This window comes from Pseudophryne corroboree, chromosome 1 (genome assembly GCF_028390025.1).
Source record: "Pseudophryne corroboree isolate aPseCor3 chromosome 1, aPseCor3.hap2, whole genome shotgun sequence".
Lineage (NCBI taxonomy): Eukaryota > Metazoa > Chordata > Amphibia > Anura > Myobatrachidae > Pseudophryne > Pseudophryne corroboree.
In genome coordinates, this window is record NC_086444.1 from 274371153 (window position 1) to 274395008 (window position 23856).

General features: G+C 47.3%; 1 protein-coding gene across 3 annotated transcripts in view; it reads left to right on the forward strand.

The window, feature by feature from the left end:
- The window catches only part of LZTR1 (leucine zipper like post translational regulator 1), a 117823-nt gene that overhangs the window by 55805 nt on the left and 38162 nt on the right, over nucleotides 1-23856 (forward strand). For all 3 annotated transcript variants that reach the window (XM_063964272.1, XM_063964270.1, XM_063964271.1), the window contains exon 6: nucleotides 21549-21632. In XM_063964272.1, coding sequence (XP_063820342.1) covers nucleotides 21549-21632 — 84 coding nt within the window. The remainder of the gene's footprint in view (nucleotides 1-21548; nucleotides 21633-23856) is intronic.

Consider the following 23856-nt stretch of genomic DNA (forward strand, 5'->3'; position numbering starts at 1 on the left):
AGGCTACTGGACACCATTAGCTCCAGAGGGATCGGTACGCAGGTCTCACCCTCGACGTCCGTCCCAGAGCCGCGCCGCCGTCCTCCTCGCAGAGCCGGAAGATAGAAGCCGGGTGAGTATGAGAAGAAAATAAGACTTCAGGGGCGGCAGAAGACTTCTTGATCTTCACAGAGGTAACGCACAGCAGTAAAGCTGTGCGCCATTGCTCCCATACACCTCACACACGACAGTCACTGTAAGGGTGCAGGGCGCAGGGGGGGCGCCCTGGGCAGCATATAAACCTCTCCTTTGGCAAAAATACATATATACATGTATAGCTGGGCACTGTACATGTATTTCTCTATCGTCCTAGTGGATGCTGGGGTTCCTGAAAGGACCATGGGGAATAGCGGCTCCGCAGGAGACAGGGCACAAAAGTAAAACTTTCCGATCAGGTGGTGTGCACTGGCTCCTCCCCCTATGACCCTCCTCCAAGCCAGTTAGATTTTTGTGCCCGGCCGAGAAGGGTGCAATCTAGGTGGCTCTCCTAAAGAGCTGCTTAGAGAAAGTTTAGCTTAGGTTTTTTATTTTACAGTGAGTCCTGCTGGCAACAGGATCACTGCAACGAGGGACTTAGGGGAGAAGAAGTGAACTCACCTGCGTGCAGGATGGATTGGCTTCTTGGCTACTGGACATCAGCTCCAGAGGGACGATCACAGGTACAGCCTGGATGGTCACCGGAGCCTCGCCGCCGGCCCCCTTGCAGATGCTGAAACATGAAGAGGTCCAGAATCGGCGGCAGAAGACTCCTCAGTCTTCTAAAGGTAGCGCACAGCACTGCAGCTGTGCGCCATTTTCCTCTCAGCACACTTCACACGGCAGTCACTGAGGGTGCAGGGCGCTGGGAGGGGAGCGCCCTGGGAGGCAAATGAAAACCTATTTGGCTAAAAAATACCTCACATATAGCCTCCGGGGCTATATGGAGATATTTAACCCCTGCCAGAATACACTAAAGAGCGGGAGACGAGCCCGCCGGAAAAGGGGCGGGGCCTATCTCCTCAGCACACAGCGCCATTTTCCTTACACAGCTCCGCTGGTCAGGACGGCTCCCAGGTCTCTCCCCTGCACTGCACTACAGAAACAGGGTAAAACAAGAGAGGGGGGGCAAAATAGTGGCAAAAATTATATTATAAAAGCAGCTATACAGGGAGCACTTATTATAAGGCTATCCCTGTCATATATAGCGCTTTTGGTGTGTGCTGGCAAACTCTCCCTCTGTCTCCCCAAAGGGCTAGTGGGGTCCTGTCTTCGTTAAGAGCATTCCCTGTGTGTCTGCTGTGTGTCGGTACGTGTGTGTCGACATGTATGAGGACGATATTGGTGTGGAGGCGGAGCAATTGCCAAATATGGGGATGTCACCTCCTAGGGGGTCGACACCAGAATGGATGCCTTTATTTATGGAATTACGGGATAGTGTCAACACGCTAAAGCAGTCGTTTGTCGACATGAGACGGCCGGACAATCAGTTAGTGCCTGTCCAGGCGCCTCAAACACCGTCAGGGGCTGTAAAACGCCCTTTTGCCTCAGTCGGTCGACACAGACCCAGACACAGGCACTGATTCCAGTGGCGACGGTGACGAATCAACCGTATTTTCCAGTAGGGCCACACGTTATATGATTTTGGCAATGAAGGAGGCGTTACATTTAGCTGATACTACTGGTACCACTAAACAGGGTATTATGTGGGGTGTGAAAAAACTACCTATAGTTTTTCCTGAATCAGAAGAACTAAATGATGTATGTGATGAAGCGTGGGTTGCCCCCGATAAAAAGATGCTAATTTCAAAGAAGTTATTAGCTTTATACCCTTTCCCGTCAGAGGTTAGGGCGCGCTGGGAAACACCTCCTAGGGTGGATAAGGCGCTCACACGCTTATCTAAACAAGTGGCGTTACCCTCTCCGGAGACGGCCGCACTTAAAGATCCAACAGATAGGAGGATGGAAAATATCCAAAAAAGTATATACACACATACAGGTGTTATACTACGACCAGCTATAGCGTCAGCCTGGATGTGCAGTGCTGGAGTAGTTTGGTCAGAGTCCCTGATTGAAAATATTGATACCCTGGATAGGGACAATGTTTTACTGTCTTTAGAGCAAATAAAGGATGCATTTCTTTATATGCGTGATGCACAGAGGGATATCTGCACACTGGCATCACGGGTAAGTGCTATGTCCATTTCGGCCAGAAGAAGTTTATGGACGCGACAGTGGTCAGGCGATGCGGACTCAAAACGGCATATGGAAGTTTTGCCGTATAAAGGGGAGGAGTTATTTGGAGTCGGTCTATCAGATTTGGTGGCCACGGCTACAGCCGGGAAATCCACCTTTTTACCTCAAGCTACTCCCCAACAGAAAAAGACACCGACTTTTCAACCGCAGTCCTTTCGTTCCTTTAAAAACAAGAGAGCAAAGGGATATTCATATCTGCCACGAGGCAGAGGAAGGGGGAAGAGACACCAACAGGCAGCTCCTTCCCAGGAACAGAAGCCCTCCCCCGCTTCTACAAAAGCCTCAGCATGACGCTGGGGCTTCTCAAGCGGACTCGGGGGCGGTGGGCGGTCGTCTCAAGCATTTCAGCGCGCAGTGGGCTCACTCGCAGGTAGATCCCTGGATCCTGCAGATAATATCTCAGGGGTACAGGTTGGAACTAGAGACAGATCCGCCTCGCCGTTTCCTGAAGTCTGCTTTACCAACGTCCCCCTCCGAAAGGGAGACGGTTTTGGAAGCCATTCACAAGCTGTACTCTCAGCAGGTGATAGTCAAGGTACCTCTTCTACAACAGGGAAAGGGGTATTATTCCACTCTATTTGTGGTACCGAAGCCGGACGGCTCGGTAAGACCTATTCTAAATCTGAAGTCCTTGAACCTGTACATAAAGAAGTTCAAGTTCAAAATGGAGTCACTCAGAGCAGTGATAGCGAACCTGGAAGAAGGGGACTTTATGGTGTCCTTGGACATCAAGGATGCGTACCTCCACGTTCCAATTTACCCCTCACACCAGGGGTACCTCAGGTTCGTTGTACAAAACTGTCACTATCAGTTTCAGACGCTGCTGTTCGGATTGTCCACGGCACCTCGGGTCTTTACAAAGGTAATGGCCGAGATGATGATTCTTCTTCGAAGAAAAGGCGTATTAATTATCCCATACTTGGACGATCTCCTAATAAGGGCAAGGTCCAGAGAACAGCTAGAGAGGGGATTAGCACTGTCTCAAGAAGTGCTAAAACAACACGGCTGGATTCTGAATATTCCAAAATCCCAGTTAATGCCGACAACTCGTCTGCTGTTCCTAGGGATGATTCTGGACACGGTTCAGAAAAAGGTTTTTCTCCCGGAGGAAAAAGCCAAGGAGTTGTCCGAGCTTGTCAGGAACCTCCTAAAACCAGGAAAGGTGTCTGTACATCAATGCACAAGAGTCCTGGGAAAAATGGTGGCTTCTTACGAAGCAATTCCATTCGGCAGATTCCATGCACGAATTTTCCAGAGGGATCTGTTAGACAAATGGTCAGGGTCGCATCTTCAGATGCACCAGCGGATAACCCTGTCTCCAAGGACAAGGGTATCTCTTCTGTGGTGGTTGCAGAGTGCTCATCTATTGGAGGGCCGCAGATTCGGCATACAGGATTGGATCCTGGTGACCACGGACGCCAGCCTGAGAGGCTGGGGAGCAGTCACACAAGGAAGAAACTTCCAGGGAGTGTGGACGAGCCTGGAAACGTCTCTTCACATAAACATTCTGGAACTAAGAGCAATCTACAATGCTCTAAGCCAGGCAGAACCTCTGCTTCAAGGAAAACCGGTGTTGATCCAGTCGGACAACATCACGGCAGTCGCCCATGTGAACAGACAGGGCGGCACAAGAAGCAGGAGTGCAATGGCAGAAGCTGCAAGGATTCTTCGCTGGGCAGAGAATCATGTGATAGCACTGTCAGCAGTGTTCATCCCGGGAGTGGACAACTGGGAAGCAGACTTCCTCAGCAGACACGACCTTCACCCGGGAGAGTGGGGACTTCATCCGGAAGTCTTCCACATGCTGGTAACCCGTTGGGAAAGACCAATGGTGGACATGATGGCGTCTCGCCTCAACAAAAAACTGGACAGGTATTGCGCCAGGTCAAGAGATCCGCAGGCAATAGCTGTGGACGCGCTGGTAACGCCTTGGGTGTACCAGTCGGTGTATGTGTTTCCTCCTCTGCCTCTCATACCAAAAGTATTGAGAATTATACGGCAAAGAGGCGTAAGAACGATACTAGTGGTTCCGGATTGGCCAAGAAGGACTTGGTACCCGGAACTTCAAGAGATGATCACGGAAGATCCGTGGCCTCTACCTCTAAGGAGGGACTTGCTTCAGCAGGGTCCCTGTCTGTTTCAAGACTTACCGCGGCTGCGTTTGACGGCATGGCGGTTGAACGCCGGATCCTAAAGGAAAAAGGCATGCCGGAAGAAGTCATTCCTACTTTGATTAAAGCAAGGAAGGAAGTAACCGTGCAACACTATCACCGCATTTGGCGAAGATATGTTGCGTGGTGCGAGGATCGGAGTGCTCCGACGGAGGAATTTCAACTGGGTCGATTCCTACATTTCCTGCAATCAGGATTGTCTATGGGTCTCAAATTGGGATCTATTAAGGTTCAAATTTCGGCCCTGTCGATTTTCTTTCAAAAAGAATTGGCTTCAGTTCCTGAAGTCCAGACTTTTGTTAAGGGAGTGCTGCATATACAGCCTCCTGTGGTGCCTCCAGTGGCACCGTGGGATCTCAATGTGGTTTTGGAATTTCTAAAATCTCATTGGTTTGAACCACTAAAAAAGGTGGATTTAAAATATCTCACATGGAAAGTGACCATGTTACTAGCCCTGGCTTCGGCCAGGAGAGTGTCAGAACTGGCAGCTTTATCTTACAAAAGCCCATATCTGATTTTCCATTCGGACAGGGCAGAACTGCGGACTCGTCCGCATTTTCTCCCTAAGGTGGTGTCAGCATTTCATCTGAACCAGCCTATTGTAGTGCCTGCGGCTACAAGTGACTTGGAGGACTCCAAGTTACTGGACGTTGTCAGAGCATTAAAAATATATATTGCAAGGACAGCTGGAGTCAGAAAATCTGACTCGTTGTTTATATTGTATGCACCCAACAAGATGGGTGCTCCTGCGTCTAAGCAGACGATTGCTCGTTGGATCTGTAGCACAATCCAACTTGCACATTCTGTGGCAGGCCTGCCACAGCCTAAATCTGTAAAGGCCCACTCCACAAGGAAGGTGGGCTCATCTTGGGCGGCTGCCCGAGGGGTCTCGGCATTACAACTTTGCCGAGCAGCTACGTGGTCAGGGGAGAACACGTTTGTAAAATTTTACAAATTTGATACTCTGGCTAAGGAGGACCTGGAGTTCTCTCATTCGGTGCTGCAGAGTCATCCGCACTCTCCCGCCCGTTTGGGAGCTTTGGTATAATCCCCATGGTCCTTTCAGGAACCCCAGCATCCACTAGGACGATAGAGAAAATAAGAATTTACTTACCGATAATTCTATTTCTCGGAGTCCGTAGTGGATGCTGGGCGCCCATCCCAAGTGCGGATTATCTGCAATAATTGTACATAGTTATTGTTAACTAATTCGGGTTATTGTTAAGAAGCCATCTTTCAGAGGCTCCTCTGTTATCATACTGTTAACTGGTTTTGATCACAAGTTGTACGGTGTGATTGGTGTGGCTGGTATGAGTCTTACCCGGGATTCAAAATTCCTCCCTTATTGTGTACGCTCGTCCGGGCACAGTACCTAACTGGCTTGGAGGAGGGTCATAGGGGGAGGAGCCAGTGCACACCACCTGATCGGAAAGTTTTACTTTTGTGCCCTGTCTCCTGCGGAGCCGCTATTCCCCATGGTCCTTTCAGGAACCCCAGCATCCACTACGGACTCAGAGAAATAGAATTATCGGTAAGTAAATTCTTATTATAAAGAGCCCCCGTCAGTTTTTTAAGATTTTTGAGCGGGACAGAAGCCCGCCGCCGAGGGGGTGGGGCTTCTCCCTCAGCACTCACCAGCGCCATTTTTCTCCACAGCACAGCGCCGAGAGGAAGCTCCCCGGACTCTCCCCTGCTTACTCATGGTGACAGAGGGTTTTCAAGAGGGGGGGGGGGCACATAATTGGCGCATATACATATAAAAGGCGCTACTGGGTAAACATTTTGTGTTTCTTCCTGGGTCATATAGCGCTGGGGTGTGTGCTGGCATACTCTCTCTCTGTCTCTCCAAAGGGCCTGGTGGGGAAACTGTCTTCAGATAAGAGTTTCCCTGTGTGTGTGGTGTGTCTGTACACATGTGTCGAAATGTCTGAGGTAGAAGGCTCGCCTAGGGAGAAGGGGGAGCGTATGAATGTGAGGTCTCCGCCGGCAGCGCCGACACCTGACTGGATGGATATGTGGAATGTTTTAAGTGCTAATGTAAATTTATTGCACAAAAGATTAGACAAAGCTGAAGCTAGGGAACAGTCAGGGAGTCAACCCATGTCTGTCCCTATGTCGCCGGGACCTTCGGGGTCTCAAAAGCGCCCACTATCCCAAATAGGAGACACAGATACCGACACGGATTCTGACTCCAGTGTCGACTACGATGATGCAAAGTTACAGCCAAAAGTGTCTAAATGTATTCGTTATATGATTATTGCAATAAAAGAGGTTTTGCATAACACAGAGGAACCCCCTGTCCCTGACACGAGGGTACACATGTATAAGGGAAAGAAACCTGAGGTAACTTTTCCCTCCTCACATGAGTTGAACGAATTATGTGAAAAAGCTTGGGAATCTCCAGACAAAAAACTGCAGATTCCCAAAAGGATTCTTATGGCGTATCCTTTCCCGCCAACGGACAGGATACGGTGGGAATCCTCCCCTAGGGTAGACAAAGCATTGACACGCTTATCAAAAAAGATAGCGCTGCCATCCCAAGATACGGCTACCCTCAAGGATCCTGCTGACCGCAAGCAGGAGGTTACCTTGAAGTCCATTTACACACATTCTGGTACGTTACTCAGACCGGCAATTGCGTCGGCCTGGGTTTGTAGCGCTGTAGCAGCATGGACAGATTCCTTATCAGCGGAAATTGAGACCATAGATAAGGATACCATTTTATTGACCCTAGGGCATATAAAAGATGCTGTCTTATATATGAGAGATGCTCAAAGAGACATTAGTCTACTGGGTTCCAGAATTAACGCTATGTCTATTTCTGCTAGGCGAGTCTTATGGACCCGGCAGTGGACAGGTGATGCCGACTCAGAGGCATATGGAGGTTTTGCCTTACAATGGTGAGGAATTGTTTGGGGAAGGTCTCTCGGACCTCGTCTCCACAGCTACGGCAGGTAAATCGAATTTTTTGCCTTATGTTCCCTCACAGCCTAAGAAAGCGCCACATTATCAAATGCAGTCCTTTCGGTCAAATAAAAGCAAAAGAGTACGTGGATCGTCCTTTCTTGCCAGAGGTAAGGGCAGAGGAAAAAAGCTGCACAACACAGCTAGTTCCCAGGAACAGAAGTCCTCTCCGGCCTCTGCAAAATCTACCGCATGGCGCTGGGGCTCCGCTGAGGGAGTACGCCCCAGTGGGGGCACGTCTTCGACTTTTCAGCCACATCTGGGTTCACTCACAGGTGGATCCCTGGGCAATGGAAATTGTTTCTCAGGGATACAAGCTGGAATTCGAAGAGGTGCCTCCTCGCCGGTTTTTCAAATCTGCTCTACCGACTTGAAAGGGAGATAGTGTTAAATGCTATTCACAAATTGTGTCTTCAACAAGTGGTGGTCGAGGTTCCCCTGCTTCAAAGAGGGAAGGGTTACTACTCAACTCTGTTTGTAGTCCCGAAACCGGACGGTTCGGTCAGACCCATTTTGAATTTAAAATCCCTGAACCTATACTTAAAACGGTTCAAGTTCAAGATGGAATCGCTCAGAGCGGTCATCGCCAGCCTGGAAGGGGGGGATTTTATGGTATCTCTGGACATAAAGGATGCATACCTTCATGTTCCCATTTATCCACCTCACCAGGCGTACCTGAGATTTGCGGAACAGGATTGTCATTACCAATTTCAGACGTTGCCGTTTGGGCTTTCCACGGCCCCGAGGATTTTCACCAAGATAATGGCGGAAATGATGGTGCTACTGCGCAAGCAGGGTGTCAGAATTATCCCATACTTGGACGATCTCCTCATAAAAGCGAGATCACGAGAGAAGTTACTGAACAGCGTGTCACTTTCACTGAAGGTGTTACAGCAACACGGCTGGATTCTCAATATCCCGAAGTCGCAGCTGGTTCCTACGACTCGTCTGACCTTCTTGGGCATGATTCTGGACACAGACCAGGAAAGGGTTTTTCTTCCGATAGAAAAAGCTCAGGAACTCATGACTTTAGTCAAGAACCTATTGAAGCCAAAACAAGTGTCAGTACATCATTGCACTCAAGTCCTGGGAAAGATGGTGGCACCATACGAAGCCATTCCCTTCGGCAGGTTCCATGCAAGGACTTTCCAATGGGACCTATTGGACAAGTGGTCCGGGTCACATCTACAAATTCATCAGCTGATCACCCTGTCCCCCAGGGCCAGGGTATCTCTCCTGTGGTGGCTGCAGAGTGCTCACCTTTTAGAAGGCCGCAGGTTCGGCATTCAGGACTGGATCCTGGTGACCACTGACGCGAGCCTCAGAGGGTGGGGAGCAGTCACACAGGGAAGAAACTTCCAAGGACTTTGGACAAGTCAAGAGACTTGTCTTCACATCAACATCCTGGAACTGAGGGCCATAAACAACAGCGGATAACTTACTTCGCGACCAACCAGTTCTGATCCAGTCAGACAACATCACCGCAGTGGCTCATGTAAACCGCAAAGGCGGCACAAGGAGCAGAGTGGCAATGGCGGAAGCCACCAGGATTCTTCGCTGGGCGGAAAATCATGTAAGCGCACTGTCAGCAGTGTTCATTCCGGGAGTGGACAACTGGGAAGCATACTTCCTCAGCAGACACGACCTGCATCCAGGAGAGTGGGGACTTCATCAGGAAGTCTTCGCACAGATTACAAGTCAGTGGGGACTGCCCCAGATAGACATGATGGCGTCCCGCCTCAACAAAAAGCTACAGAGGTATTGCGCCAGTTCAAAAGACCCTCAGGCGGTAGCAGTAGACGCCCTAGTGACACCGTGGGTGTTCCATTCGGTCTATGTGTTTCCTCCTCTAACTCTCATGCCCAAGGTGTTGAGAATAATAAGAAAAAGAGGAGTGAGAACAATTCTCATTGTTCCAGATTGGCCACGAAGGGCCTGGTATCCGGATCTGCTGGAAATGCTCACAGGAGATCCGTGGCCTCTTCCTCTGCGACAGGACCTGTTGCAACAGGGGCCCTGTCTGTTCCAAGACTTACCGCGGCATAGAGGTTGAACGCCGGATCCTAGCAGAAAAGGACATTCCGGATGAGGTCATTCCTACTCTGATAAAGGCTAGGAAAGACGTGACAGCGAAACATTATCACCGGATATGGCGAAAATATGTTTCTTGGTGTGAGGCCAGGAATGCTCCTACGGAAGAATTCCATCTGGGTCGTTTCCTTCACTTCCTACAGACTGGAGTGAATTTGGGCCTAAAATTAGGCTCCATTAACGTTCAGATTTTGGCCTTATCCATTTTCTTTCAAAAAGAATTGGCTTCTCTCCCAGAAGTACAGACTTTTGTGAAGAGAGTGCTGCATATTCAGCCTCCTTTTATACCTCCGGTGGTGCCTTGGGACCTTTAACGTGGTGTTGAGTTTCCTTCAGTCGCACTGGTTTGAACCACTTCAAACGGTGGAGTTAAAATATCTCACTTGGAAGGTGGTCATGTTATTAGCCTTGGCTTCGGCTAGGCGAGTGTCGGAATTGGCGGCTTTGTCTCATAAAAGCCCCTATCTGGTTTTCCATATGGATGGGGCGGAATTGCGGACCCGTCCTCAGTTCTCTCCTAAGGTGGTGTCATCTTTTCATATGAACCAACCTATTGTGGTGCCTGTGGCTACGCGAGACTTGGAGGATTCCGAGTCCCTTGATGTAGTCAGGGCTTTGAAAATTTACGTGGCCAGAACGGCTAGAGTCAGAAAAACAGAAGCACTGTTTGTCCTATATGCAGCCAACAAGGTTGGCGCCCCTGCTTCAAAGCAGACTATTGCTCGCTGGATCTGTAACACGATTCAGCAGGCGCATTCTACGGCTGGATTGCCGTTACCAAAATCGGTCAAGGCCCATTCCACTAGGAAGGTGGGCTCGTCTTGGGCGGCTGCCCGAGGGGTCTCGGCACTACAACTGTGCCGAGCTGCTACTTGGTCGGGTTCAAACACCTTTGCAAAGTTCTATAAGTTTGATACCCTGGCTGAGGAGGACATCATGTTTGCTCAATCGGTGCTGCAGAGTCATCCGCACTCTCCCGCCCGTTTGGGAGCTTTGGTATAATCCCCATGGTCCTTACGGAGTCCCCAGCATCCTCTAGGACGTAAGAGAAAATAAGATTTTAAACCTACCGGTAAATCTTTTTCTCGTAGTCCGTAGAGGATGCTGGGCGCCCGTCCCAAGTGCGGACTACTTCTGCGAGACTTGTATATAGTTTTGCTTACATAAGGGTTATGTTATAGTTTAATCAGTTTTGGACTGATGCTATGTTGTTTTTTCATACTGTTAACTGTTTAATGGATACACAAGTTATACGGTGTGATTGGTGTGGCTGGTATGAATCTTGCCCTTGGATTAACGAAAAACCTTTCCTCGTACTGTCCTTTTCCTCTGGGCACAGTTTCTCTGAGGTCTGGAGGAGGGGCATAGAGGGAGGAGCCAGTGCACACCCATACCTAAAGTCTTTCCTAAAGTGCCCATGTCTCTTGCGGAGCCCGTCTATCCCCATGGTCCTTACGGAGTCCCCAGCATCCTCTACGGACTACGAGAAAAAGATTTACCGGTAGGTTTAAAATCTTATTTTCTCATTGATTGGGACCTGCAAATTAGAGCCCACATCTCTCATAGCTGTGGAAATACAGTATCTAGCAGGAATGCAGTGTTGCTCTATACACTGGTTTATAAGTGGGATGCTTGTAAGACTGTCAGCACTAGATTGAAGTCCCAAGAAGGTATTGTGGGATCTTTTGAGATTGCACATCCCACACTCCATATAAGAAGGTCTGTACTTCAGGTAAAAGAACCAGTTGTCTCTGAAAAAGTACAAAGAGACTGCACCTTTAAAGAGCTGAGTTTGTAAGCTCTCTTCCAGACTGATTCAAAAAGCAAAGATAAATATGTGTAGCCAAGCGCTCAGTCACTCCAACCTATGTGCTGCCAGCAAATTAAGGCGACTCAACCTTAAAAAAATCAGATAGAAAAAACAGAAAATATTGCAGCGCACATACGTTGGGCAAAGATTTTTTTATTATTATTTCTTTTTATTACTATTTCATTAAAAATAATAATAATTAAAAACAACATTCAGAAATCCATAACCACTGGCCGGTGAATTTTAGTGGCGAACGTATTAAAAAAGACATATAACACAGCCTGCTCTCCTATGCTTATTTAATAAAATCACTTGGATATGAATAAAAGAATAGCACACTATATCTTATTCAATGCAGCCCCAGAGAATCACTCCCACCTAAAAGATTTGTCTAGATAAACAAGAAAATGTATAGAGGCTTAATCAGGAGTTGATATCACTATATCACTGAAAGAATGTAACAATGTGGCACTCTAACTTTTCTTGTAACTAATAAGTAACAATCACACCTCTCATGTGTAACTTAGCAAACGCACTATATTAACCAGTCCGTTTTAACAATGGCAGTCCATTCAGTAATTCGTAATACTGTGTCACTGTATCAACGTGACATAATGCACACTAATTCATGCAGCTGGTGAGCGTCACTGATGGCCGTAGTTATATATTTCAATAACCGCAAGATATGGAACAGTTCGTTCAATGTGCGCTGCAATATTTTCTGTCTCTTCCAGACTGCCCTGCAGTAACTGGAAAGAAGAGGTAGATAACCCTTTCGCCTCACACGCATACCATCCTGTAGTTTTCCCTCACCCTGTCACTGCACACTATCCTGTAGTTCTCCCTCACCCTGTCACCGCACACTATCCTGTAGTTCTCCCTCACCCTGTCACCGCACACCATCCTGTAGTTCTTCCTCACCCTGTCTCCGCACACCGTCCCGTAGTTCTCCCTCACTTAGTCTCCGCACACCATCCTGTAGTTTTCCCTCACCCTGTTACCGCACACCATTCTGCAGTTCTCACCATGGTGGTCATTCCGAGTTGTTCGCTCGCAAGCTGCTTGTAGCAGCTTTGCACACGCTAAGCCGCCGCCTACTGGGAGTGAATCTTAGCATAGTAAAATTGCGAACGAAAGATTAGCAGAATTGCGAATAGACACTTCTTAGCAGTTTCTGAGTAGCTCCAGACTTAATCGGCAACTGCGATCAGTTCAGTCAGTTTCGTTCCTGGTTTTACGTCACAAACACTCCCAGCGTTCGCCCAGACACTCCCCCGTTTCTTCAGACACTCCCGCGTTTTTCCCAGAAACGGCAGCGTTTTTTCACACACACCCATAAAACGGCCAGTTTCCGCCCAGAAACACCCACTTCCTGTCAATCACATTACGATCACCAGAACGAAGAAAAAACCTCGTAATGCCGTGAGTAAAATTCCTAACTGCATCGCAAATTTACTTGGCGCAGTCGCAGTGCGAACATTGGGCATGCGCAATTAGCGGAAAATCGCTGCGATGCGAAGAAAATTACAGAGCGAACAACTCGGAATGACCACTCCTGTCGCCGCACACTGTCTTGTAGTAATCCCTCACCCTGTCGCCGCACACTGTCCTGTATTTCTCTAACTTCCTTAAGGGTATACTGGGGACACTTAGTACGATGGGGTATAGATGGGGTCCAAAGGAGCGGGTGCACTTTAAATTCTTCAAACAGGGTGTTCTGGCTCCTCCCCTCTATGCCCTCCCCCACAGCCCAGTTTAGAAAAATGTGCCTTCAGGAGAGGATGCACACTCTGGAGCCCCATGGGATTTTTTCTTCAATGTCATTTTAAAACTTTTTTTTTTTTCAGGTAGGCTGTTGGGCAACAGCCTACCTGCACTGAGGGACACTGGTGGGGGAACGACACTGGCCTCCTGGAGGTGCTGAGTTGGAGCCCGCTGACAGGACAATGGGCCTGGGGGTCAGTGTACCGCAGGCATTGCACTCTCGCGCACACACCCGCAGCACACCACCAGCACAGAGCCTAAAGTTCATCGAGTGTTGCCGGGGGTCCCACTAGCAGGGTCCCCCAGTTCTTCGTGCGCGGCAGGCATACGAACTTCCTCTGGGGTGATCCCATAGCCAGCCCTGCACAGACTGGCAGCAGCAGTGAAAATAGGTGTTATGGGCCTCTTTTACACATATCAGGGGACTTGCCAGTATAAATAACTCCTGTAGCTCCGACCCCATGAAAGGGGGCGGAGCTACAACAGAGCAAGACCAGTAGCTTCCTGGCGCCATTTTCTGCATTCTCAGCGCTGAAGCAGGACAGCCAGCTCCTCCAGGGGATACTCCACGGCCAGACACTGGTACAGGGGTAAGACAAAAAAAAAGGGATGGATTACCAGCGCTGGCTGATCAAAAATTATAAATATTAAAAATATATATATCTAAATATGAAACAATCTATGTCTCAAAAGGCTTATATTTTAAATAATCATATTTATTTCACATAAATACCCAAAATAAAAGGATAAAAGATAAATATAAAAAATATATGTGGAACACTCAAAAGTATATACCACAATAACTTATTGTTTATAAATCCACATTTGGCTGTAATTGTACTCAAGGGGACTGAAATCACTTGGCAATGTCCATCACTAATCGGTTAGTAGCATAAATCCGATAAATTTGCAGATGTGAGGTATTTACCAGTGTTCTAAGAGCAGGTAATGTCCACCTGGTGTGTGGCTGGATCAGGTTTGTCCTCTTGGCATGGAGGATTGGGTCCAGAAGGTGGATTCTGCTGATAAAAGATGTCCCAAATGGTGTGCACCGGAGTATCCGTGGAGCCAGTGGAGATGGTGGTATTGAGTGTCCCAATAGAAATGAAGCTCAACGCGTTTCGCTGGTTTAAATATTCCAATTTTCTTTTTTTTTTCTTTTTTTTTTCCCCTCCCCTCCCCCCTTCCCCCACCATCCCCCCCTTTTTTCCCCCTCTCCCCCCCCCCCCCCTTTTCCCTTCCCCTTCTATCCTTCCTCATTTTTGCATAAAAATGTTATAAGAAATAAATATAATAATAAAATTATATGCCTCTCCTATTACTACTTCTCATAATTCTAGAGGAATGTTTCAAGATCTCGAATAGATTCCCATATGAATAATTAGATTCAAATATCGGTCAATTATATGTTCTACTTCTCTTCTATGATTAGGGTTTTGTGTGGATAGAAAATCTGTCACTGTTACAACTGTGATTCCTAAATAATTTTCTTCCATTTAGATACCTATAGAATTTCTCTATGTGGAAGAAAATTTAGGTCTTTGACCAAAAATAGTCACATGATATATCTCTCTATGTTTATATGTTTATATTTTAATATTTTTCTCTGCCACCAATAATTTTTCTTCATATGATTATGGATTATGTATAATACCTTGAAAATATTTTTCGAACTATATTATTAATGACCACATTAAGATATATATACTTGTTCAAATTCTGATGATATCTATATATATATGGGATAATTTAACACTCTGCGGGAGAAAATATATGAAAAATTAATTGTACTTAGTTAGGAGATCGATTAAATGTACGATTGAATAACGCTCATGCTGATGTCAATATGCCTGCAGAACTTGCCTGTCACAATATCGGACAGAACGCTGATACCTCGCTCTCAGTAATCTGTTACTTAGCAACTAATTCTGCCATATAGATACATCGTATTTAACATCCTCCCATCGGCTTATGTTCCGATCATGTGACATAATTAGTCACGTGATCGTGACGTGACTTCATAAACGTCACTAATCTATCCCCAACTCTTCCGGACTAGTTGCTTAGCAACTGTCCGCATCATCGTCACGTGTCACGTCACATGATCGGAATATATACTTCCATTGGACCAAAACGCCGATCACGTGATACAAGACATCACGTGATCGGGATATCAGACAAATACACATACATTTTAAAAGTATGTAGTTATTTACCAAGTGATCGTTTCTGTGTTCTTATATGATAATAAGTTTATGGGACCAGTAGATATTCTGATGTATATAGCATAATATTATTTTTCCAAAAGGCTTATATATGATCTGATGTCATTTACTCATGTGTAATCAATTAATCACTCATATCCGGTATAAAAAGGCTCCACCACAGCCACTATTTTACTTGCTCCTGAGGAAGCTGGAATATTTAAACCAGCGAAACGCGTTGAGCTTCATTTCTATTGGGACACTCAATACCACCATCTCCACTGGCTCCACGGATACTCCGGTGCACACCATTTGGGACATCTTTTATCAGCAGAATCCACCTTCTGGACCCAATCCTCCATGCCAAGAGGACAAACCTGATCCAGCCACACACCAGGTGGACATTACCTGCTCTTAGAACACTGGTAAATACCTCACATCTGCAAATTTATCGGATTTATGCTACTAACCGATTAGTGATGGACATTGCCAAGTGATTTCAGTCCCCTTGAGTACAATTACAGCCAAATGTGGATTTATAAACAATAAGTTATTGTGGTATATACTTTTGAGTGTTCCACATATATTTTTTATATTTATCTTTTATCCTTTTATTTTGGGTATTTATGTGAAATAAATATGATTATTTAAAATATAAGCCTTTTGAGACATAGATTGTTTCATATTTAGATATATATATTTTTAATATTTATAATTTTTGATCAGCCAGCGCTGGTAATCCATCCCTTTTTTTTTGTCTTGCTATTTGCACCATTAGGGGACTTACCATCCCCTTACTAGCTGCTATTGATAGCGCACCCACCCTTCTCTTCTTTTTATAACTGGTACAGGGGTGTAGTTCAGAAGGAGAGCCCGCTGTGGGAACCTTTTATTAAGCTCCTCACACATTAAACAACCATATTGCCCAACTTTCTAACTTCTGAATTGTTAGTTACAGGCTGGGTCTCTCCACACATACTGGGCTGGGCAGGCTTGCTTGTACCTGTGTGTTTGTGTGTGGGTGTTAATGTTCCCTGTCAGCATGGTGAAGAAAGCTGTGTGTAATGTCTGTCACACCAGGTTTTCTCCCTCCCCTTCAGATTCTCTCATGTGTGAGCAATGTAGTCAGCCTTCACAAGACAGTGGGGCTTCTGGGGGTGATTTACAGGAACCAACTTGGTTAGGTTCTATTAAAACTATGATGGCTGACATGTCCAATGAGTTAACTACTGACAGGAAAAGCAGCAGTTACAACAGTCTATGGCTGCTCTGACTAAGGATAAGGCAGAGGGCAGACGAGTAACCCTTTCTCACATCCACTACCCCAAAAGTGGGGGTTACATGACATTCTCTCGGAATCCGAGGAGGAGGTGCAGGAAGGGAAGGAGCTGGAATCTACTGCTGAGGTTGAAGATTCCTCTCCGGCGCAGGGCTTGGAGTCACTTATACTTGCTATAAGGGATGTTTTGCATATTCCTGGGAATGAAGCGGATGTACAGCTATCATTTTTTCTCTGCACAGAAAAAAGTGCTGGTCACCTTTCCTGATTCAAAGGAACTGGATGATCTTTTCAGGGAACCATGGGTTACTCCTGACAAGAAATTCCAGGTGACAAAGAAATTAGTTGCCGCTTTCGGGGTGAAAAATCTGGTAGACTCCCCCTGCTGTAGATGCTTCGGTATCACCCCTGTCAAAAAAGAAGGTGCTACCAGTTACGGGGGCTACTGCCCTAAAGGAACCTGCAGACAGGAAACTAGAAAACACTTTGAAATCTATTTATGTTGCAGCAGGAGCCTCCTAAAAGCCTGTTGTTGCGGGCTGTTGGGTGACTCACGCCATTCATACCTGAACAGGTAACCTTCAGGAGGGCCTGACTAGAGATAAGTCCCTGGCAGAAATGGTGATGCTGATTCAGCATATCCAGGAATCTGCTTGTTTCCTCTGTGAGATGATCATGCATAGGCATTATTACTGCTTGTACTTCTAGCATAGCGGTTTCTGCATGCAAGGCTTTGTGGCTACGTCAGTGGGTGGCAGACGCAGAATCGAAAAGTCCACTTTCACAGGAGTTTGGCTATTTGGAGGTGAGTTAGACACAAGAATTTCAAAGGCTACCGGTGGAAAATCCACGTACCTTCCGTCTGCAGCTACACTGGCTAGACGCTCTTACACGGGACCTTCACTGCAATCCTTCTGGACCGCAAGGTTTAAGGGAAAAGCCAGAGGTGCCTCAAATGCGGCAAGAGGTTCCAGAGGTAAGTTACGTAAACCGGTCACCACAGGGGCTCAGGACCAGGGCGTCAGCTCTGTCTTCTCAAAGTCCTCAGCAAGAATGTGTCCCTCCACTCCTGGGGGATATCAGGGTGGGAGGTCGTCTGAGATTCTTCAGCCTCATTTGGAGAAGCTCCTGCCAGGATGCTTGGGTAATAGACCTGATCTCCCAGGGCTACAAACTGGAGTTGGAAAGTTCTCCGCCTCACAGGTTCTTCAGGTCAGTTTTCTGAGTTTTTTCTGAGGAAACGTGCCTTATGTTACAGGAGGCCATTTAAAAGTTGGTTCAGACTCAAGTCATTGTTCCAGTTCCACTTCAACAGCAGGGCGAGGGATATTATTCCAGCCTTTTTGTGGTACCGAAACCGAACGGTTCGATGAGGCCCATTTTAAACCTCAAATCGTTAAACCCTTATCTACGGGATTTCCGGTTCAAAATGGAGTCTCTGAGAGCAGTGATCACAGGTCTGGAGGAGGGGGAGTTCTTAGTCTCTCTGGAAATAAATGACGTGTACCTCCATATTCCGATATGACCACCTCATCAAGCCTACCTCAGGTTTGCTCAGCTGGACGAACACTGTCAGTTCCAGGCGCTAACCTTCGGCCTATCCACAGCTCAAGTGTTTTCACAAAAGTGATGGCGGAAATGATGTTCCAACTCAGGATTCAGGGGGTGAACATTGTCCCCTACCTGCATGATCTTCTGATAAAAGCGAGATCAAAGGAACAACTGTTGGACAACATCAGCCGCGCGACAACACTGCTGTCTCTAAACCCACTGAAATCCCATCTCGAGTCGACCCAATTACTCCAGTTCCTGGGGATGATCTTGGATATGGTGACTCAGAAGATCTTCTTCCTTCCCGCAGACAAGGCAAGGATGCTTCAGGAGTTGCTTTGAGTGGTACTGAAGCCAAACCGGGTCTCGATGCATCTTTGCACATGCCTGTTGGGAAAGAAGGTGGCCTCCTACAAGGCAGTTCAATATGGCAGCTTTCATGCAAGGACGTTCCAACTGGATCTCCTGAAAAAATGGTCGGGTTTGCATCTGCAGATGCACAAGGTGATATGTCTCTCACCACAGGCCATAGTTTCTCTCCTGTGGTGGTTACAGTCCTCCAACCTCCTGGAGGGTCTGAGCTTCGGGATACAGGATTAGATTCTCTTAACCACAGACGCGAGTCTTCGAGGTTTGGGAGCTGTCACCCAAGGGACGCAGTTGCAGGGCAGGTGGTCAAACCACGAAGCCGTTCTCCCAATAAACATCCTGGAACTCAGAACGATCTACAATGCCCTGCCGCAGGCGTCTCCTCTGCTTCAAGATCGTGCCATACAGGTTCAGTTGGACAATGCCACGGCAGGGGGCGTACGTCAATCGTCAGGGAGGGACAAAGAGCAGGGCTTGCATGCGGGAGGTATCCAAGATACTCCTCTGGATAGAAAGGAATGCAAGGGCAGTATCAGCCATATTCATTCCGGGAGTAGACAACTGGGAGGCAGACTTCCTAAGTCGACACGAACTACACCCAGGAGAGTGGGGTCTTCATCCACAGGTATTTTGTCTGATAGTGGGGCTGTCCACAGATCGATCTGATGGCGCCTCTGCTCAACAAAAGCTTCAGCGCTATTGCTCCAGGACAAGGGACCCTCAGGCGGCAGTAGACGCACTGACTACGCCATGGGCTTACCGGCTGGTGTACCAGTTTCCTCCGATTCGGTTATTCCCCAGGGTTCTAAAAAGAATCAGAAGGGAGGGTGTTCAGGCTATTCTAATTGCCCCCGATTGGCCTTGAAGAGTTTGGTACGCAGATCTTCTGTCCATGGCAGTGGAAGACACCTGGCCTCTGCCAATGCGGGAGGATTTTCAGCAAAGGCCGTTCGTCTACCCGGACTTACGGCGGCTTTGTTTAGCGGCATGGCGGTTGAGCGGAACATTCTAGCTGAGAAGGGTATTCCGGACAAGGTTATTGCAACCATGATTCAAGCCAGGAAGGCAGTTACGTCAAACCATTATCATCATATCTGGAAACTATATATGTCTCCTGGTGTGAGGGCCGAAGGTATCCTGCTGCCGATTTCAACTTGGGGCACTTTTTGCATTTCTTACAGGTTGGTGTGGACATGGACCTACGGTTGCGCTCCATAAAGGTGCAACTCTCAGCCTTGTCCATTTTCTCTCAGAAGAAATTGGCTGCATTACTTGAAGTCCAGATGTTCTTACAAGGTGTCCTTCGCATCCAGCCTCCTTTTGTGCCGCCCACGGCACCTTGGGATCTAAACGTGTGTTTGACCTTTCTACAGTCCTTTTGGTTTGAACCATTGCTGTCAGTAGAGGCTTCAGCTAGGCGTGTTTCGGAACTTGGTGCTTTGTCCTGCAAGAGTCCCTACTTGGTCTTTCATGAGGACAGAGCAGAACTCCGGACTCGTCAGCAGTTTCTGCCAAAGATGGTTTCTGCGTTCTACCTAAATCAGCCTATGATGGTTCCGGCTGCTTCGGCCACTTCCTCGAATTTTGAGTCCTTGGATGTGGTGCAAGCCCTGAAGATTTACGTCAAGAGGACGGCTGCTGTCTGAAAATCGGATTCCCTCTTTGTGCTATATGATGCTTAAAAGAAGGGTTGCCCTGCTTCAAAGCAGTCGATTGCTCGTTGGATAAGGCTTACTATTCAGCAGGCCTACGCTTCGGCGGCCTTGCCTGTTCCATGGGCTATCAAGGCCCACTCTACTAGATCGGTGGGTTCTTCCTGGACGGCTGCCCGTGGTGTCTCGGCCTTGCAACTAGGCCGGGCCGCTACATGGTCAGGGAAAAACACGTTTGTCAAGTTCTACAGGTCTGATACCCTGGCTAAAGAGGATGTCCTATTTGGACATTCAGTACTGCAGACGTCTCAGCACGTTCCCACCCGTTCTGGGAGCTTTGGGACGTCCCCATCATACTAATTGTCCCCAGTATCCCTTATGGATGATAAAGAAAATAGGATTTTAATTACCTACCTGTAAATCCTTTACTCATAGTCCATAAGGGATACTGGGTGCCCGCCTCTGTGCTTCGACTTTTCCTGCAATTTTGTTCTTGTGTGGACGTTGTTTGACTCGGCTGTTTCTGTTTCACTGGCTGTTGCTGGTTTATTCTGTTGTGTGCTGGTTCGTTAGTCTCACCACTCGTTGTCTTGTCATGTTTCCTCCTCTCAAGTATGTCCATCTCCTTCGGGCACAGTTTTCCTAGACTGGGCTGTGGGGGAGGGTATAGAGGGGAGGAGCCAGCACACCCTGTTTGAAGAATTTAAAGTGCACTGGCTCCTTTGGACTCCATCTATACCCCATCGTACTAAGTGTCCCCAGTACCCCTTATGGACTACGAGAAAAGGATTTACCGGTAGGTAATTAAAATCCCATTTTCTGCCTCACCTTGGCACTGCACACCATCCTGTAGTTCTCCCTCGCCCCGTCGCTGCACACTCTCTTGTAGTTCTCCCTCACCCTGTCGCTGCACAGTGGCCTCTACAAAATAATTTATTTAAAACATGCAGAAGGAAGCAGTACCTGTCTGCCTAATTCTTTGACATCACACGTTGGAGAGAAGTTAGCTGGTCTGATGAAAAATGTGCTTAGGTGCGTGGGACAACACTTTAGTTGGACGGGTGGTCAGTTGGATGTTTGGAGGAAAGTTGTTCTGAATATAGGGCCTAATCCAGATTTGTTAACAAACTACAGTACATACATGGAAGTTTCATAGTTTTACTAATCCTGTATCACAGGCTCCTTACTATCCCATGTGAAGAATGTGTTTAACAAGCATTCATATCTTTATTGCCTCTCCATAATGGGCTGGGGGTGTGATATTAACCAAAATGCTCTTATCACTATTTATTTAAATGTCTAGTGCCCTCTGTTTAAAGACATGGGTTAAATGGTAACAAGGAGAGTAGATGTGTCTGTACTTGAGATTGTTTAACATTTCTATCTGATGACTTATCCCATACTGACCTGATCTTCTTTCAGATTGCCAGTGGCTCGCTCAGCGCACGGAGCCACAGTATACGATGATAAGCTCTGGATCTTTGCTGGATATGACGGAAATGCAAGGTATGCTTAATGTCCCTAAACATTTACTCCTTTGTATAACTCAGGGGTGGGGAACCTTTTTTCTACCAAGGGCCATTTGGATATTTATAAAATCCTTCGGGGGCCATACAAAAATTATCAACTTAAAAATTAACCTGTCCCCCAGAAGATATGCCCCAGTAGATATGCCCCCAGTCAGTTGTTATGCACCATTACATATGCCCCCAGCCACTTGTTATGCCCCGTTAGATATGCCTCCAGTCAGTTATGCCCCATTAAATATGCCTCATTAGATATGCCCCTAGTAGCGTTGCTTACAAGCATACATTAAAAGAAAAAAAAAACAATACTCACCAGCCCCGCTCCTGCTTCTAGACCGCTGCCCTCCGCCTGGCCGCCCGCTCCTCAGAACTATGGGAGAGATGTCATGACATCTCTCCCATAACGCGCACAGCCGCACACTGCCAGAGCCGGAAGCCGGAGCTCAGGAGTGAGCTCCTTCCTCCGGCTGCTGCTGAGGGGAAGAAGCCGGGCGCCCGCTGGTAACAAAATGTCAGTGGGCTCCCGGCATCTCCCTCAGTTAGGTGAGCCTGGCCGGGCCGGATCAAGTTGCTCTGCGGGCCTTATACAGCTTGCGGGCCTGAGGTTCCCCACCCCTGGTATAACTGGATGTATTTTACCTACAGTTGTGAAATACATTACTAAAGCTAATTTGTGCACTACTGAAACTAAATAAAACTCCAGGTTGTTATTTGTGTAATTACTTTCCAATTCAATACTTGGAATGTTGTAATGTTGATGTGTAAGGGGTCCATTTATCTTTAAATATTTGCTGCATATTCCCCAAAAACACCTGTTTTTCGGAGGGTAACTGCAATTATGTAGTATCATCTTGATGTATGACAGAGGGACCGCAGCAGATATCTGATACCTGCTGCGATCCCTTCATTCCTGCCTGCAGCCATTTCCCCAATAGGTTTCTATGGGGGATGCGATGCTGCCATATTTACCAAGCTCTGACATGGCATTAGCCCACTGTAGCCTATGGGCTACAATATCACAAACGTAGCCTTGTCAGTGTTCCCACGGAACCCTCCCCAGCAATGGCCGCTGTGCATGCGTTGTAAGCGGGCACTTAAGAGCATCTGTCACTGCTGTTGCTCCATGATACATGGCACCAGTGTACCTGCATCCTGTAATGTGATTCTGGGGGCTAATATTGTTCCCCAATCGCATTGAATATGTAAATAATGATAAATAGATCCCTGAGTGAGATAATTTGTATAGATTAGATGGATATTGTGAATCACGCAGCAGTTTGGTGACCATGTAAAGTCAAAACTGCAGACAGTGACCATCTATACAGAAATGTATGTACAGTTATGTGGTATGGCGGGATCCCGACGTTCAGGATACTGACGTCGATATGCAGACAATGCTGGCAGCCAGAATCCCGGTACACCAGGACTATTCCCACTTGAGGGTGTCCACGACACCCATAGAGTGGGAATAGATCCTGTGGTGAGTGCAGCGTAGCAAGTGCAGCTAGTCCGCAAGGGCACTCTGAGGGCTGTTTCACACGCTGCGGTTTTTGCCAGGCGGGAAAAACTTGGATGGCTTTTTCCTGTGACGGTATTGTAATTAATAATGTATGGTGTAGGGTCCTTTCACATGGCATGGCCCCGGCTGCCGGGTTGCAGCCGGAAATAGCCACTGAAAAGTCCGGCTGCCGGGGCTGGGGCCATGCTGTCCCTGTAGGCAGTAAACCGTGTGTGTGAATGGGAGCTTTCACACACAACGTTTTTTTTCAAGCCGCTCCTGCTGTTGCGCATGCGCACAGCATTAAACACGGCTCAAAGCCGGTGTGTGTGAAAGACTTCCGAATGGCAAAAAAACTGACAAAGTTTGTCCGGCTTTTTGCCAGCTGGGCAAAACCGCCGCGTGTGAAACAGCCCTTAGCGCTTGCATCGCTGCCGGCATTCTGATGGGAGGGATGCCTGCTCTATTTAAAACCGTTTGCTGAAGTTTATTTGTATACAGTATTTGTGTGATTTGCCTGTTCATCTCATCAGCCACTATAGCCACCAGCTAAATACCACTGTTCATGTAAATCAGAGTTATACCACATTCTGTCTGTAGGCCTGCTTGTGGGAGGGGCTTGTAGTGTTTGCCTTGCCAAATATAGTTGTTATCATTTTAAATTAGTTTCTGGGCCTCTTTGCTGCTGATCCATTTGCGATATTGT